The sequence below is a fragment of the Etheostoma spectabile genome, chromosome 4 (assembly GCF_008692095.1).
Source record: "Etheostoma spectabile isolate EspeVRDwgs_2016 chromosome 4, UIUC_Espe_1.0, whole genome shotgun sequence".
Classification (NCBI taxonomy): Eukaryota; Metazoa; Chordata; class Actinopteri; order Perciformes; family Percidae; genus Etheostoma; species Etheostoma spectabile.
This window is the reverse complement of record NC_045736.1, coordinates 21,451,836-21,469,065: the sequence shown is the minus strand read 5'-3', so window position 1 is coordinate 21,469,065 and position 17,230 is coordinate 21,451,836. Positions and strand designations below refer to the sequence as shown.

The following is a 17,230-nucleotide window of genomic DNA, read 5'->3' as shown; positions in this document are numbered from 1 at the left end:
CACACAGCAGAAAGGACAGGAAGAGGCACAAACATGAACAAAGACAGCAGACAGTCACACACCTACTCAAAACACACAGCTTTCACTTATCCATTTCCGGACTGAACTGCTGATTATTCAGTTACAGCAAACTAGCTATTACCATGGGGGAGGTTTGTGTGTTTGTGCATGTCACCCAAGGCTGGCCCTGGATTCCAGGAAAAATTGCTCTTAGTTTTCTAACACATGCTCACATTTCAGCTTACTCAACCGTCTTCTCAGCCCTCTATTCCTCCTTTCATCCACTTACACCATCCCTCCTTTTCTTTGAATGACATGATGGACAGATTTAGAACACTGTGCGTTGAGGTTAGTGGCCAAGCAACTAAACAACTTAACTTAGAGCAGGGCTCCTCAAAGTCCAAACCAAGGTCCAAACGGAATGGCAAGTCAATTCAGACCCGGCCCGTACCTTGTGTTTTGTATTTTATTACATTTTCTATTGTTAAATACATTGTTAGTGATGTTAAATATACAGTAGTGGTGTAACAGACCGTACTGATCTGGTCACGTGAGTCAGGGCAAATGTCAGACTTTGCTGAAAAATTTATTAGGCTTTTTGCATTAATTCAATTTATCGCACCTTGTGATGAAAAGGGGCTGTGTCGAAGGCAAAGTCTCGATTGCCGGTCCAGTCTCGTTCCTCCCCTACCTATGGTCAAGAGGCTGGGCATGACCAAAGAACGGATCCAGGGCACAAGCGGCGAAAATGGTTTCCTTTGGAGGGTGGCTGGCATCTCCCTAGAAATAGGAGAGAAGGAAGCTCGGATAGACACTGCTCCTTTGCGTCAAAAGGAGCCAATTGAGGTGGTTCAGGCATCTGGTAAGAAAGCTTCCTGGGAGCCTCCCTAGGGAGGTGTTCCAGGCACGTCCAGCTGGGAGGAGGCCTCGGGGAAGACCCAAGACTAGGTGGAGAGATTATATCTCCAAGCTGGCCTGGGAACGCCTTGGGATCCCCTAGTCAGAGCTGGTTGATGTGGCTCGGGAAAGGGAAGTTTAGGGTCCTTGCTGGAGCTGCTGCCCCCGCAGCCCGATACCGATGTGGTGGGATAATGACATAGACTTTGCCTTAAAGAGTTGGAGCGATTGCACATCAATCAGTGTGAAAGAGAGTATCTCTCTCTGGCTGAAGGATGAGGTAGGGAAAGGGATGGTGACGATTAGTGATAGGACTCTGGAAGGAGAACTTCCAGCAAATTGAGGTGGAGAGCTGCTGATATGCCCAGGGGAGAGTGCAATGATTGACAGATGGAGATTTTGGAAAGTAGTTAAATAAAACACACACAATATAATACACATTCACCTATCCAATGCAATTATTATTTCAGTGCAACAGCTAACTACAGTAGCAACTTTATGTTGTACATTGAGAAATGGTATTTGAGTGGATTGGTCAAAAAACATTTTCATAGATTGCAGAATAGAGAGCTTCTGGTTTCTGTTACAGAAGTAAGAAAGCCTGGTGGTTTAGTCTATGTGTCTAGACAGGGATGATACGTTTTTTACAAAATTATGTAATTTTGCAGTTTTTTGTTTTAATCAACCTCTATCATCACATCATTTTCTATAAGCCCAAGACTGTTAAAATGGCAAACTTGACACACTGAAGCCAGTTGAGTGTTGAGTGTTCCAAATGAAAAGGGAGGGTACAAATTGCAGAGATGTTTTTATCAGGCATTTTTTCCTTTATCTTTCTTTTTACACAGGAGAGAGGTAATAGGAAATGAGGAGTGAGAGGGATGCATTACAACGGTCCCCCACTGGACTCGAACCAATGATGTTGTGATGACTTGGTCAGCATCTTAAAACCCCATAGGCCACTAGAAGGCCAGCATAGACATTTTGAAACAGAAGAGATTACAACTAATATGTAGGTAAAATTATGTTAGTTACATGAATGTGGGTGGACATCATGGATAAGGGAGGGCTATGCTGGAAACAATGAATGGACTTTAGTTTTTATGAAAGCTAACACAAATATTGTTAAAATTCTAAAAGCAAGTGCTGTAGTAGATACTCATCTATTGTAGCTGTCAAAAAACATAATACTCAAAAAAAAACAATACACAAAGAAATACTCAATGAGAGACTACATTAAGTTCCTGAAACAAGTGGAACCAGCTAGCCTGGATATGCCAGGACTTCAGATCTCTATCATTATCATTCAATCAAATTGGAGACTTTTTTGGGGGTATTTATTTTGATACCTGACTGATTGACCATTTTGATTGACTGATACCAAGATGTCCAATGAATCCTAAATAAGTCAATTCCACAGTCCCAATCAGACAGAGAATAAATGCAGAAGAAAAAAGGCAAGAGGAGAATACGTGTTCAATTTACAGTGTGGAGATTTTGGATTTCTGTTCAGAAATCAGAAACTTAATCTACTTTGCTGACAATGTGTGTAGGATTATATATGACCTATTTCTTCAGCGTATTAAAATATATTTATAAAAGGTCAGGACAATGTGACTCATCAGATCAGTGATTGGTAATGGAAACAAAACTCACCAGTTTTACTGAGTGGGAGTCCCTATGTGTGAATGTGTGTGTGTGTAAGAGTGCTCTTTACTTACATGTGATACTCTTGCTGGGTGTTGTAAGCACTGAGTGTGAGAGGCTGCTGCTCCACTTGTCTTCACCATCATCTCGCAACCTTTCTGGGATGTCATTTAACCTCAATATGAGGGGCTCAGTATAGGTGTGGGCCACATCTAAAAAAGAAAAAAAACACACAATTAGGGGTGGGAATCACATGGTACCTCACAATACGATATGATACACGGTTAATGGCTCACTAAACCAATAATATCACGATCAAGCAATTATGTGGAGATCAATATATTGCTAGTCAATCTCACATTACGATATTGGTCTAACTATGAATACAAAATACCTCAAAAAAGGTTAAGGGCAGATTTTCTCTCATGATGTGGCGACGCTGGGAGCAGGGAAATGTTTTTCGAGCACCTTATTTTATTAATTAAAATATTGATATTTGGCGCCAGCGTATCGATTCTTATATCACACGAAGAAGGACAACATGTTGCTCTATCGATATTTTGCCCCACCCCTACACACAGTTATATATACCACATATTTTTTAATTTATGTTAAGTTTATTTTGAAGTTTTTGAGGTTCAGGTTCCCAGGTTTGTTAAGTGAGTAGCTCCTTTCCATGTGGATATTATCAGGTATCAGCAGCAAGCTGCTTTCCGACTTATAGTAAACTTGTCTACTCCCATGTCATTTACCATCCACTAGCACTTAATTCATTTAAACAGAGTAGTTCTGCTGACTTCAACAAAGCAGAGGATTTTATCTGTATTTGTGTGCTCTGTCCTGAACTTGCATCTGGAAGCAGTTAAATGCAGTCTCTTGGGACTGTTTAGGGGTCTATGTGCATGCTTGTGAAACCTGAAATCTGTGTGGGTCTATGTGTGTGCTGGGATGTCTGTTTGTGTTTGAGAGTGGATGAATGTGTGTTTAAATTGAACACATAAGAGGACGTACACATAATATACATACAGTAAAGTACAGTTCTAATGAAGCTGTTATTACACACACACACACACACACACACACACACACATGCGCACGCACACCACACAGAGGCCTTCAATGCAAGGCAGGCTTGGGCCTCTGAGAGGTGCAGCCTCATTCCTGGGCAAATGGGAGCCAGCTGGGTTTAACAAACACATACACAAACCAAACCGCGTCATGTGCGTCGACTCAACACTTCCCGGCTATGTTTATTTACTCTATCCCCTCTCGCTCACTTCTCTATCTGTCCTCTCTTTCCTGTCCCCTGCCTTTTGCACTCTTCGTCCCAAGTTCACATTCACACACCACTTTTACAAATAAATTCACATTTTTGGCATAACTTCATAGATTAATTCCCACTTTTGCAGCTAAACATATATAATGCCTATGCAAAGTTAAGTGTTTTGAGGGAAGGGAAAGATAAGATGTAAAAATTAATAGAGGCAGTTTTTTTTCAATGAAAAAGTAAAAACAAAAAAAGTGAGGGATGAGATGAGCAGTTGAAAGAATCCAGTTATCTGGTTCTGATATTGTGTTCATCCAAATATAACGACTGTGTTGGTTATTTGGACTTAAACACTTTGCTTCATTCATTTATGGAGGTCCAGGCAGGAACACAAGGTTATAGTATAAATACAAATCAATTCACTAGAGCTGCAGACATTAATCGATTAATTGTCAACTATTAAAATAATTTTAATTTTAATAATTTAAAACTATTTTGATAATCGATTAATCGGTTTAAGTCATTTTTTATGAAAAAGAAAACATTCTCTGATTCCAGCTTTTTAAATGTGACTAGTTCTTCACTCTTCCTGAATATTTTTGAATTGTGGATAAAACAAGACATTTGAGGAAGTCACCTTGGCCTTTGGAAAACACTGATCAACACTTTTTCACCATTTCCTGACATTTTATAGACCAAATAACTAATTGAGTAATCGAGAAAATCATTAACAGATGAATCAACAATGAAAATGATCATTAGTTGCAGCCATACAACTCATATGACAGAGCTGTTTTTTAAAATGAAGACAAAATGCCGTTACATGCATTTTACTCACAACTACACTTTTAGTTTAACTATTGAAGAGTGGACCAGTTTATTTCCCATTTTACTAAGGTATCACACATATCGTATATTTAGGGCTGGGCTTTATTTCAATATTATTAAGTTATTGTCTCTTCCTCATCAAATTACAATATTTTTATACAGTATTGAGATATCATGAATCTATGAATCTATAAAAACTTTATTGTTCTAGAGCTGCAACGATTAGTTGATTAACTGAGTAGTAGAATGACAGAAAAATAATCATTAAACATTTTTTAAACATTTTTCACTGTTTTCTGAATTTTAATAGACCAAACAATGAATTAATAAATCATCGGCAGATTAATCAATGATGTAAATAGTCCTTTCAACACAGAGAGAAATATCATGACATACTAAAAATCCCAAAAATCTGTGATTAATCATTGCAACATTTTTCCGATATTGCCCACACATTCTTGAAAGTACTAAATAAAAAAAGGCTAAATAAAAAAATGATAAAATAAAAATAGAAAAATACCCATCACAATATTGAGAATCAGTGTTTTATTAACTGATGACAGCTACATATTTTGTTCTCTTATTGTAACGATGACTAACTTCCAGTAGGTCTTGTTTGACTAAGTTAAATATGCTGATATCGTAAGGCCCTGCCACGCGTTTTTAGTGAATTCCAGTTAACAGTATACATAGCTGTTTGTGTGCTGTGTGTATTGTGTGTTTGTAACACACAGAGGGACAAACACAACCAAACATTTAGGTTAATTATGTTTAATTTCAAATTCAAGTATTTAATTATTGCTTTTTTTGCTGTTGTTTAGTACTGTGCACTGTTTATGCTAATGTTTGTAATGTTGTATTGTTGAAGCAGGATGACTCAGTAAGATTCCCAGCAGGGTTCCATGCACCCTTTGGGCCTGTTTTGACCTTTGAACATCTGTCCTGCGTGATCCGATCCCAAGCGGGTTTCCTCCTGGCAGTAGAATGTGCTTCCAAATGCGCCCTGAGTGACCACTTGGGATCGGATCTCACTTTCCTACTTTATATGCAACTACATTTTTTTCTGTTTGCATATTGGCTGTTTGTGTGTGCAACGATTATAGATTGTGTTGGTACGATTATAGTCTGAAGAATAATCACGGTGAAACGGTGATAATCAATTATCACAATTATTATAGATTAAATACTTTCACTACTAATGCATGGAATCACAGGAATACTTTGTTTTTAATGTGTTATTTATTGTTGCCTTTTGAAACAGACATACCACAGCAACAGTTTTAATGTTTTGAAAATGATTATATGATCAATCATCAACCTTTTTCTTTAAATTAAAAAAAGACAAGAAGTGAATCAGTCACACCACAAACAAAGGCCAGGTGGGCAACAACAGTGCTGTTCTTCTTAGGAAGAAGTTGGGCCTTTTTGGGCTAGAAACGGCCCTGTTAGCTGGTGTGTCTAAAAGTTGGAGGAGCTGCTAGACAAGATGCACCTGTCACAGAGAGATTTGCAGCATGTTGCCAAGGAATAAATGCAATGGAGAGATCTCATAACAGGCTTATATCCCACAGGGGATGAAGAGGAGTAAATAAGTAACGTTGAATGTTCACCTCAGTGCCATGATTGACCTGCTGCGGTGTTTTGACTTGTATGAACGTAACACTATTGTCAGCTTGCTCATTGTAAATGCAAACATTGGCTTTTGTCAGTACGTGTCCATAAACGCGTTGTTTTCATGGATGTGATCGCCCTGCTTCCCAGGATTGCACGCTAGTGGGCTCGCCACTAGTTTTATTTTCAATGACCACTGACAAGGAAAGAAAACAGTCTACACCCTCGTACAACCGTAATGGCTGCCGCTGATTGGACTATGGCGTCACACCTGGGCTGGCTGCTCCTCGATTTCAAAATCTAAATTTTCTACTGAAATAGTTTACCAAAATGTGTTTCTGAAAACATTTTAAGCGAGAAATTGGCTATGCAATTGCTGAATCTATCTTTATTTCAGATCTAAGGTCAGTTTAAAAGATTTTCGTTTTCAGTCGAGCCGGCCACTGATCAAAGTTGAATCCAGCCAACTTTAGACAAATGAGTTCAGAACGGGGCCTCTGTCTGAAGGAACACTGCTTTAATTTCTTAGATAATAAAGTATGTCAAAGCTACTGGTATGACATTAAATCATTTGGTTATGTAAGGTGGTCAAACATTGATGAAGAGGAACAGTGTTTCAGGCATTGGAAGGATTTGTGTTTGCCTTTATGTGTGTGTGTGTGTGTGTGTGTGTGTGGTGTTCCTTCTTTTCCGTTCTATAAGACGGTGGTACACAACCCCCCTCCACACACACACACACACACACACACACACACACACAACACAACACACACACACACACACACCACACACACACACACACAAACACCACAACACCACACACACACACACACACACACACACACACACACACACACACACACACACACACACACACACACACACACACACACACACACACACTAAACACATACATACTCCAATGTTACCTTCCTATATCTAGTACCAGCTCCACACACATTTGCTTGTCTCTTGCATGTGGAAGCTATTTCTAAAGCCCATGTTGTATCCATTAGTCTCAATCAGCCAGCTTCAGATATAAAAGCCTCTAGTGAGAACTGTTGCCCCCAACAATGCGAATTGTCTAGTTTAGAGATATGTGTGTGTATTATAGGCTGCATATGTCACTGGCAAGCAGTATATATGTCTATCTATCATTACATCCATCCTTATTTTAATGTCTTGCAATTACTTTAGATAACACTCACTGTTCAAAAGGGTTTAACTAATTATGCAAAGCATACTGTATGTAACTTGGTCTACATCTGTCCATAGGCCCAGCCAGCCACTCATACATGTAGTCATGTATTTCTGATTATCTGTTTCAACATCATGTTAAATAATCCTATAATCAGTAATCAATTAGCTCATCAAAATCCATCAGTTACCTATAATCATCTATTGTTCGATGCAGCTGGTACCCATTTATAAAAAAATATATTTGAGGATGAATAATAAAAAAGTAATATTTCACAATGTGCTAGCAGGCAACAACTGACTTTAATGACTATAGTCAGTTGGCAGATATTTGAAAATATTGAGATCAGTAATATAATTCAAACAAAAAGTGCTTTAGGTGGCATTTATCTGGTCATACTGATCCTCTTTCTCATGTTGTTTTGGTCCCTTTCTGTGGAAGCTGCTTTTGGGTGCAATTATGTCATTATCAAAGCCACACGAGAGCCCAGCGTAAGCAAATTACGGGAGGAAAGGAAAGGACAGTCTTCTTCAGTGTAAGATTCATGACTCTACAACAAATAATTTGAAACGATTACTATTATATCTGAGAAATATAGATTTATCAAAACTACCCAGACAACAAATGACAAAAGTAGTAGTAGTAGTAGTAGTAGTAGTAGTAGTAGTAGTAAGGATAAGTATTAGTATTGCTGCCCTTGTTGGAAAAAATAATGTTAAAGATATGCAATAAAAATGTATATCAATTATCTGAATATCTGTTTAACACTTGCACATTCCTCCTGAGTATGTGTTCAATCATCTGGTCAGCTTAACCACTTCATTTGTCAGTACAGTAGTCTGTTATGTATTCTCTTTTAGACTCCTGTTGTCAATGAGAGTGTTATGGGTTAAAAGTGTGTAGGTCTTGTTACTCAGTTAAAGCCTTCCCTCTGTAAACGTTCAAAACCACGATTGTTGGAGCACATCCCCACCGAACCCCTAGTGCCATCCAAGCAGGCCTTCAACTAATTGTGTGTTGGCATTAGCATCAAACCACCAAACCGCTTGACCTCAGAGCCATTTCTGAGATCTGAGAAAGATGAGCCTCTAATTCAAATCAGACCAGAGCAATCAAGAGCCGCTGAGGATATCTGGCTGTGTGTTTACACGTGTGGGTGAGTATGTGTATTTGTTTGTGCATGCTTGTGTGTGTGTGTGTGTGTGTTGGTGTGTGTGTGCATGTACATGTATGTTTGTAATTTGGTGTGTACACGTGTCATGAGCCCTGAAAGGGTGATCCAGAGGAATACCAGTCCCCTGGTAAACAGACAAAAACATATGGATCACATAAGGCAATGGTTAGTATGAACACAACACGAACACACACATGCACACACAGATCCAAGCGATGTGAGCTGGCAAATGATGTGACACATCCTGGATCACCTGAAGGGGAGTGCAACCTGCTGTTCCTCTGGGTATTATCTCTGAGGGGGGAGTGCTCAGTTGAGTTTACCTGCTGCCTTTTAAACTACCTGAAACCTGTTTCTACAGCTTTACTAGAACTTCTTTAGAGGCACAGAATTGTAATGTGCATACAAAAGGGGGTCTCTTAGGTGTGTATAACCCTTCGGCAAAGACATACAGTACGTATGCACCTTACCACCAGCTACAAACGGGAGCAAACAGGCATCCAAAATCCACCAGAGTTAAAAATTTCATCATCATCATGTAGCGCAAATGTTAAGATGCAACTTTGTTTAATGTTGTTAAGCAGAGCTGGGCAAAATGGAAAAAATCTAATTTTACAATATTTTTGAGCAAATATATTCATATTGCGCCGATATTGTAGGGTTGATCAGGTTTTGGACTGCTGATTGGCCAAAACAAGCAATTTGAAGGCTCAAAGAAATTGTGATGGGCATTTTACAACACGCTGAGATAAGAAAGGACAAGATAAGGTCAATCAAGTATATGTTGTATATAATATATGTGCAGTATGATATAGTGGTGATGGCGGGTGAGTGGGGGGGGTCTGACAAGGTTGTGATGTATGAATGTTGTGAGTTACATGTTTTGTTTGTGTTTTGCTTGTTTTAATTAAATAAGAATACATATATATTTATCCTAAAAAAGATAGAAATAAGAGTTGAGAGAATTGGAAAAAAAGATACAATGAGATGAGGTGAAGAGCAATAAAGCAGAGTAATGTTCAGCAGAGCGGAGTTAGTGGAGACGACGCAGTAGCAGCTCAATGGCCAGCAGTAATGACTGTAACTGATTGAAACCACACACAACCACTGGAGTTCTGACCATGACAAAGGGAAATACAAAGAAAACACATAACTACAGAAACCTTTCTTTTAGCCGTATCCCACAACAAACACACAAAAAGCCCTACATGCACACACACAGAGAAAAGGAAAGAAGAGGCAATTGTTTAGCTCCAATCCAGCCAAAAGCACACACAAAAACACATTCCCACAAAGACACACACACACACACACACACACACACACACACACACACACACACACACACACACACACACTGCACAGAGGGGCTGTGAGAGTGCAGCACTGGAATATGTCCAAAATCAGAGATTATAGCTGCTGAGAGAATGAAGCAGTGTAAGCTCATTAAAGACAAAAACTGTCTGCTGTTGAACAGGCTTAAGGGGAATTTAATTGTGTTACTTTGTCTTTGAGATTCCTCTGGTTCATGGGAAAGTACAGCTGCTATACTGCTGAATTTAACACAAGGAGCCTGAAACAGGGAAACCACCATCAGACATACAAACACACACTATACTGTGCAACATATGGAAACTAAGGACAGTCAGTCTAACAAGATAAGCAGAATTCAGTATTTCACATTCAGGAAGAGTATCAATCTCAAACTGCGGTGGCAACTATATTATATATACCCCGCTTTAATGCACACAATGACAAGCCAATATTACAGGCTGATATGAAGTTATTACAGATATAAGTATTGCTATATTGTTGTCTGATTTGTATTAACCTAATGTATCAATATCAGCCTTAAAAAACAGTTGGTCTCTACATAACACCTCTGCCACAACTGTAGACTTGAAACTGGAAGAGACAACAGCAACACACTTAAAGGGGTAACCATCAGATCTGTCACTGTAACAGTAACTGTACAGTAAAAGGGCCCCCGCTCAAGTGTTACAACAAGACAGACAGTTGCTGGGTAGCTAGAACTATCAAATCATGCTGACACTAACTGTCAACAGTATATGACACAGGTTATGAGGATTTGGAGACGCTACTCAAGTCAGGGGTTGGTGAAAGAGAAAGAGGGAGTGCAGGCCACCAGAGCAGCAGCAGTTTCTCAAATGTTTTCTAGGTGGTGAAGAACAAAGAAAGCATGCTCATTTTCGTAGTTCAAATATGCTGTAAAAACGCCTCAAATTGCTCCTAGTTTATTTTTATCTCTGTGAGAAACCAAATTAGACACACAAGCCTCAAAAAACCTCAGGGACTAAAAAGGGACAAGTAGGCAAATAGCTGCATCTGCACACTGGAGCGCAGAGAGGGAGAGAGATCAAATAAATATAGTTTAGACTGTAAAGTAGTCAGAGGGATTTTATTATTTTTATTGTATGCATTATAATAAAGGATCCAGGATAAACAAAGAGACACCAGCAAACGTTTAAACCTTTAAAAACAGGTTAGGGTGGGAAAAGTATGGAACGTACAAAAAGATTTGATGAAAATATCTATTTGCATTTCCTTTAGACCAATATTTTTGGACAACTGAGGTTGTGATTTTATTGTTTTATACTTTGTATATCTTTGTTATACTTAATATATCATGTGCTTTATAAATGAGTGGGTTTACTATTTTTGTTTTTGTTTTAATGAACTCACTAAGACAAATTCCAATAAATCATGTTCATATGGCAGTATTGAATCTTAACTTGAGCTTGACAGACTGAAAGAACAAGATGCTTCACAGCCCCAAATCCTGAAGGTCCCGATTCAGAGATTTTCAGATAAAAAAATTAAAAACAATCTGAAGTGCTCAGACGTTTGACAGAGATTCTAACAAATGGTTACTTTCTGCCAATTGTCAGTCTTTATACTTGATTACTAACAGTCAAACTGCAAGCTACCTGACTGAAATCGACGTGATGGGGTCAGCTAATACTAAACTGTTTATTTAATGAAAGACTAACGACTATATTGGTCTTTCTAAGCGGAAAATAACACATCAAATAATACCGATTGGCTTTTTTTTTGACTAAAGCATCTTTAGCTGAGAATAAAAAGTAAAGACCAGGTTTCCAGAGATCATAATAAACAGCCAGAATATTCATTTTGTTTGGCCAACTTGTTAAATTAAAATCAATTAGCTACAGCTGACTACATTTGCTGGCAACAGCTGTCTTATAGCTGATGCCAGCAACAAGCTCCAAATAAAACTTTAACCTCCTATAGGTTGAGACACTGATAATAATTCAAGTCATTGTTAGAATCATACCTCTAGGGATTTGAAAATTACTCTCTTTGCAACATAAAAACTAATTCTTGTTGAGCCCTAATACAGAGAGTCACAGAAAGAAAGATAAATAGAGACAAAAGAGAGGAAGTAGGCAAAAAAGACAAAAGGAAGAGAAAAAATAGAGTGTGAGAGAAACCAGTGGTGAAAGAGAATGAGGGAATCAGCATGTGGTGGTACAGTAAGTGGCTCCTATATGCACTCACAACAGCGAGAAGCACACATCTGTCAACACACAACACACACACCACACACACACACACACACACACCACACACACACACACACACACACCACTGTTTTGTGTCCTTGACTGACTGAGCAGTGCTTTATTGACTTATAGCAGAAAAGACTACAATCCAAATGTGGGGTGATGAGAGGGCTAAAACTCTCTCCAAGCTCATCTGGTGCTTTGTGATTGGCTGGCTCCCACGCTGATACTGCTGGGTTATTGTCATGATTAAAGGCCTCAAAATAAGCACAGAAATGAATCAACAGCCCTGACTGAACAGAAATATTCACAGAGCCATTATTTGTTGCATAGAATTGCATTTGATTGTACAGACGTTCATAATGTGTCCTTCCCCATTGTGACAGGTAAACATCTAATGTGCACACAACACAATGTACATCAGTTAAGAGAGGTGGGCACAGCGTGGCAACAGCCACAGCAGAAATAAAAAACAGTGCTAGTGGGACGGATATGTCATTTGCTACTAATTGTTCTGTGCAAAACAAAACACCCCCCTCCCATTAAAGACATTGACCAACTTAATGTCAGGCCAAATGAATGAAGTAACATTATTCAGCCTGATTATCAGGCTAGTCGAGGAAAACAGGAAAAGAGACACTAATGTACATCATGGAAGTAAAACAGGAAGAAAAATAACTTGTGCATGCGCTGGCTAAGCAACTTTGATTGAAATACAATCTTGGGACCTTTTATCCCTTTGTTATAATGTACCCATGGGCAAAAAATGACTCAAGTCTGTTAGATATACTGTATATGTGCCTGTTGTGTTGTTCCAAAGCCCTGCACTCTGCAGGCTGAGGGATGGGTGGGGGATGAAGCATAGCACTGAAAGCAGGGCCTTGTTGCTGTCAGTGGTAGCCTGACCAATCTTCTCCTCCCCACCCTGGCTCACCTACCCACACGCAAGCACACACGCACGCACGCGCTCGCGTACGTACACCACACACACACACACACACACACAAACACACACAATTAGACCAGTCAGCCAGCCAAGCAGTCTAACTTTAGTGGGAGAAGCCACAGTTATCCTTTGGGTTGTCTTCCTAAGAAGCAAGCACAGGTAAAGTCAGCCCAGCCACGAGAACATGTTTAGACACAAACCTACAGTTTAATAACTCTAAAACTCTACGCAGAGGTATTATCATTATTCGGATGCTGTACTTACACTCATCATGGTGAACCGCAATGTAGTGGAGAACAGAAATGTGCGTGTGTAGATTCTATGCTTTTGCACATTCAAAACAGTTATCATAATAAACTGGGTTGAGACTTGTCTTTTGAAAAAAAAAAAAAACTCCATCGACCATTTTTGTGGCAGGTTCCCATGGCAACAAGCCACTTAGATCTTTGCACACTTCTCTAGTTACCACACCTACCCCAATTGCCCCATAGGACTTGTGCTCTGATCTAAAGTCTCTGCTGTCATTTTGTCACTGAAGCTTTAGGGAACTTGATCCTGGATGAGTCATTCAGGCACAATACTGCCCTGAGATTGTCCAAGTTCCCTTGTTTCCGCCCCAGTGTCAGTCAACTCTTGCCATGACCAATCACACAAAGAGGAAGGGTCATGGATTCATACCCCAATTCCCATGAGTCCCATTGCGGCCTTTAAGCGTTCCACAGCGCTGAATTGGTCCTGACCCCTTAGATCATCCAAGGCGGCACGTCCCCCACACAGACCAAGAAATTGTTTTTATCTGTCAGTTAAAAGGCCTCTGACCTAATGAATCACCATGACATCCACCAATAACACACAATGATTTTGTAGGAATCATTGGGAGAGTCACTAGAACACAGCTTCTGAGTCTACCAATAGTGATTAGTAATTACCAGTCTGTAAAACTTTAAACATAACAGTGACTCAAGACTATTCCACTCTGGAAAACTATCATCAACCTATATACACTTTCACAAAGGTGAATAATTTGGTCTATTCTTGTTTTGGGGTAAATGGTTTCCTGTAGCTTGGGAAAAAAAAGCAAATGTGTATCCAGTTATACAGTATATTCACTCACACAATGGCCAACCTTCTACCATAATGAGGTTCATATGCATGAAAGAGCATAGAGAGATATTCTCTCTCAGCACAAATACTCTAGCATCTCTTTTTCATAATAAATGGCTTGAACATAACTTCATAACTACTCTACTTTCTGTCTCACTTTTTTGAGGCAGCCAAACTTACAGTTAACAAAGACACTCCATGTAAATACACAATGAATGTTATTGCAATGCAGAATAGTCTATCTTGGTTATTTGTTAAAAAGTATTCAATTCATGACTTGTATTTATCAGAAATATCTCTTTTACAAAGACATATTTTGTATAATAATGCATCATTCAGTTTAGAGAGACATGACTAATACTACTGAAAACAACGCATCATACAAACGGTCTTGTACCAAGCTATGCAGTTAATTACTTACAAGACATATTTAAAAAATTAAAGTTGATTTTCTAATTTTAGTAAAACCATATTTTGACTAGAGGCATTGGAACTATGAAGTAACTATTTGGCTAAGTTTTGAACAAAATACAAATGTGAGTTTGATTCTGTTGATAGGTCTTGTGGCTGTTGAGGGTCTGTCTGAATTATGATTTGGAATGTGTTAAGGACACTGAAGTGAAATGGACTAATTCAAATTATCTGATTATTGTTAGGGTTATGATGCAAGTTGTAATCATTGCTTTGACACTATGTAATGTCTGTTTTGTGGACCCCATGAAGAACAGCAGCTGCAATGATGTAGCTAATGGGGATCCTAATCAACTAAACACACACCAAAAAACAACAAAGTTGTTCTATTATCTAAACCTTTAATAGAACTCTGTGGTAGTAGTTATAAATCTACTATTCAAGGCTTGTTCAGACCCATCACATAATGTTTTCGTGAAGGGACTGTCTCTTCTTTCTCCAACACATATACTGTAAATACACACAGAAACACTAAACAAACAGCTACACACCAGAGTAAAAAAAGCTGTTTGCGTAGGTTTGTCTGGTTTTCTACTGCAACTTCTTCCTTACCTGGACTAGGACAGGGCTTTGGGTTCGGACAGCTGTTTGTGCTCTCTTCGGTCAAGGTTGCGTGTGAACTGGGTTGTGGAGCTGGTACGCTGGGGTCCACCTCATCAGGTGGCTCTGGGGAGATGACAGGGGCACTCCTCTCCTCATCCATGGGCGTAGGCCTGGCTCTTGTGGGAGGAGGTGGAGGGGCCAAGGAGTGAGCCTGAGAGAGGAGACAGCCAAAAACATTATTGCAGAGATGATCACATGGGTCACATGAAAGATTTCTTATTGTCTTTTTAAATTGTGCACCACACCAACACGCCAGTGCTTTAGAGAGAAGCAAGAGAGAGAGGTGTAATCATGCACAACGTGAACCAGCATGAATCCCTTACAGCTATAAAATCAGGGGCCTGGCGTGCTGCTTTCATCAAACAGTGGTAACACACTGGATGTGCCTAATCATAGTCTACTTTTAATTATTAGAGTTTAAACTCTTTAAACTTATGTTGTGCAAATAATAACAATGAGGGTAGTATATAACTAACATGAGATACAATGGCAACCTTAATAAAAGCAATAATTAATTGTAAAGAACACCCACCCACAAAGAATAATACAACACAAACAACTGCCTAAATATTGTTCTTATTTACTTAATTTATTACAACTAGTCAAGATTATTTTAAAGCTATTTATTAATACATACAAGGGTCGTTTCTAAAGTAGATGCAATAATCAATCAAAATATATAGGCTAAAAGACTAGACTTTTATTTTGGCCCAAGACAGCAGCTTTACTAAATGGTTGCTAAGCGACATATAGCCTAAATGAGCTATATTATGACCTTCATACTTGCTTAATTGCCCACCGACGTGTGTTTTATCTGATATTTTAGAGAGGGGTTGAGCAGGGAATCAAAACGCAGCACCGGACACGTTAACTGTGTCACGTGCCAACTTGTGTTTGGCGCGCGCCAACCCTGCCAGAGCAGCTCAGCTGGACAGCTGTTTGCGCGCTCCCGTGGTTTTGCGCTGCACATTCACTGCCCCCAAAAGTTTTGACAACCTATCTCTAAGTTTTTTTTAGTAAATGCGCTTGGTGATGCGACGTTTAACGAGTTTATAAAAATATGTTCACCCTTAAACAACTACAATTGGTTAGTTTTATACTTTACGGTAAAGAGTGTAAAGACGTTTTGGTCACAACGCACACTTAAAAACAGTGCCACACTTGTAGTTTAAACAGATTTTGCAAATAGTTAACCATACTTTCAAAGACAAATGTACGCCAAAATTAGAGGTATAAATAGGCTACTAAATGTTATTGCTAGGTAATACGGCCGTATTCTGTTTACCTGTATTGCGTGTCTGCGCCCTGCTTTCCCTAAACGAGTCCCTGCACGCTCGGACCGAGAGCACCTCCGGTGTGGCGATCCGTTTTTAGTTTAGATTCATGCTGCAGAATTACTCCCTTTGATATACAACAACACAGCAAAACAACTTACCTTCTCTTTGGCTGGAACGCGGTGCAGCCAAACCTTCGGCTAATTCATTCTCTGACCGCTCCAGGTGGACTTCTCGCCCTCCGAGACCTTTCCCGTCCTTTTTCCTTCCACTCTTGTCACCTTACACGACCACCAAATCTCGTTTCGGCTCATGTAGGTCCCCCCAAACCTCCCAATTCAATGCATTTTTCTCCAGTGGAGATAGATTCTCTCCGCCTCCAAAGTTTCTCTCTCCGGCTCGCCCCGTCTTCCAGCAGACCAGATGTTGGGAAGTTTTGTGTGTCTCTGCAGGCAGCTCGCTTTGTCTGCAGTGTAGGGCTTACTCACTTTCTGTTGCGTTTCTGCTAACAAAGTCCAAGTAGGCTACACCACTGTCCCAACTTTGTTTAAACTCTAAAATGAGCAGCAGTATCCGACCTGTGTCGGTCTCTCCTCTCTCTTTACTCCCACTATACTTGTCTCAGACTTCTGTGCTGCAGCTATTTGGACAGGAAACTACAGTCA

General features: G+C 39.5%; 1 protein-coding gene across 1 annotated transcript in view; it reads right to left on the bottom strand.

The window, feature by feature from the left end:
- The window catches only part of mdfi (MyoD family inhibitor), a 30,123-nt gene extending 12,893 nt beyond the window's left edge, over positions 1–17,230 (bottom strand). Inside the window, exons 1-3 of the mRNA XM_032514131.1 lie at positions 16,727–17,230; positions 15,241–15,442; positions 2,619–2,756 (exon numbers count right to left, since the gene is read on the bottom strand). Coding sequence (XP_032370022.1) covers positions 2,619–2,756; positions 15,241–15,391 — 289 coding nt within the window. The 5' untranslated portion in view covers positions 15,392–15,442; positions 16,727–17,230. The remainder of the gene's footprint in view (positions 1–2,618; positions 2,757–15,240; positions 15,443–16,726) is intronic.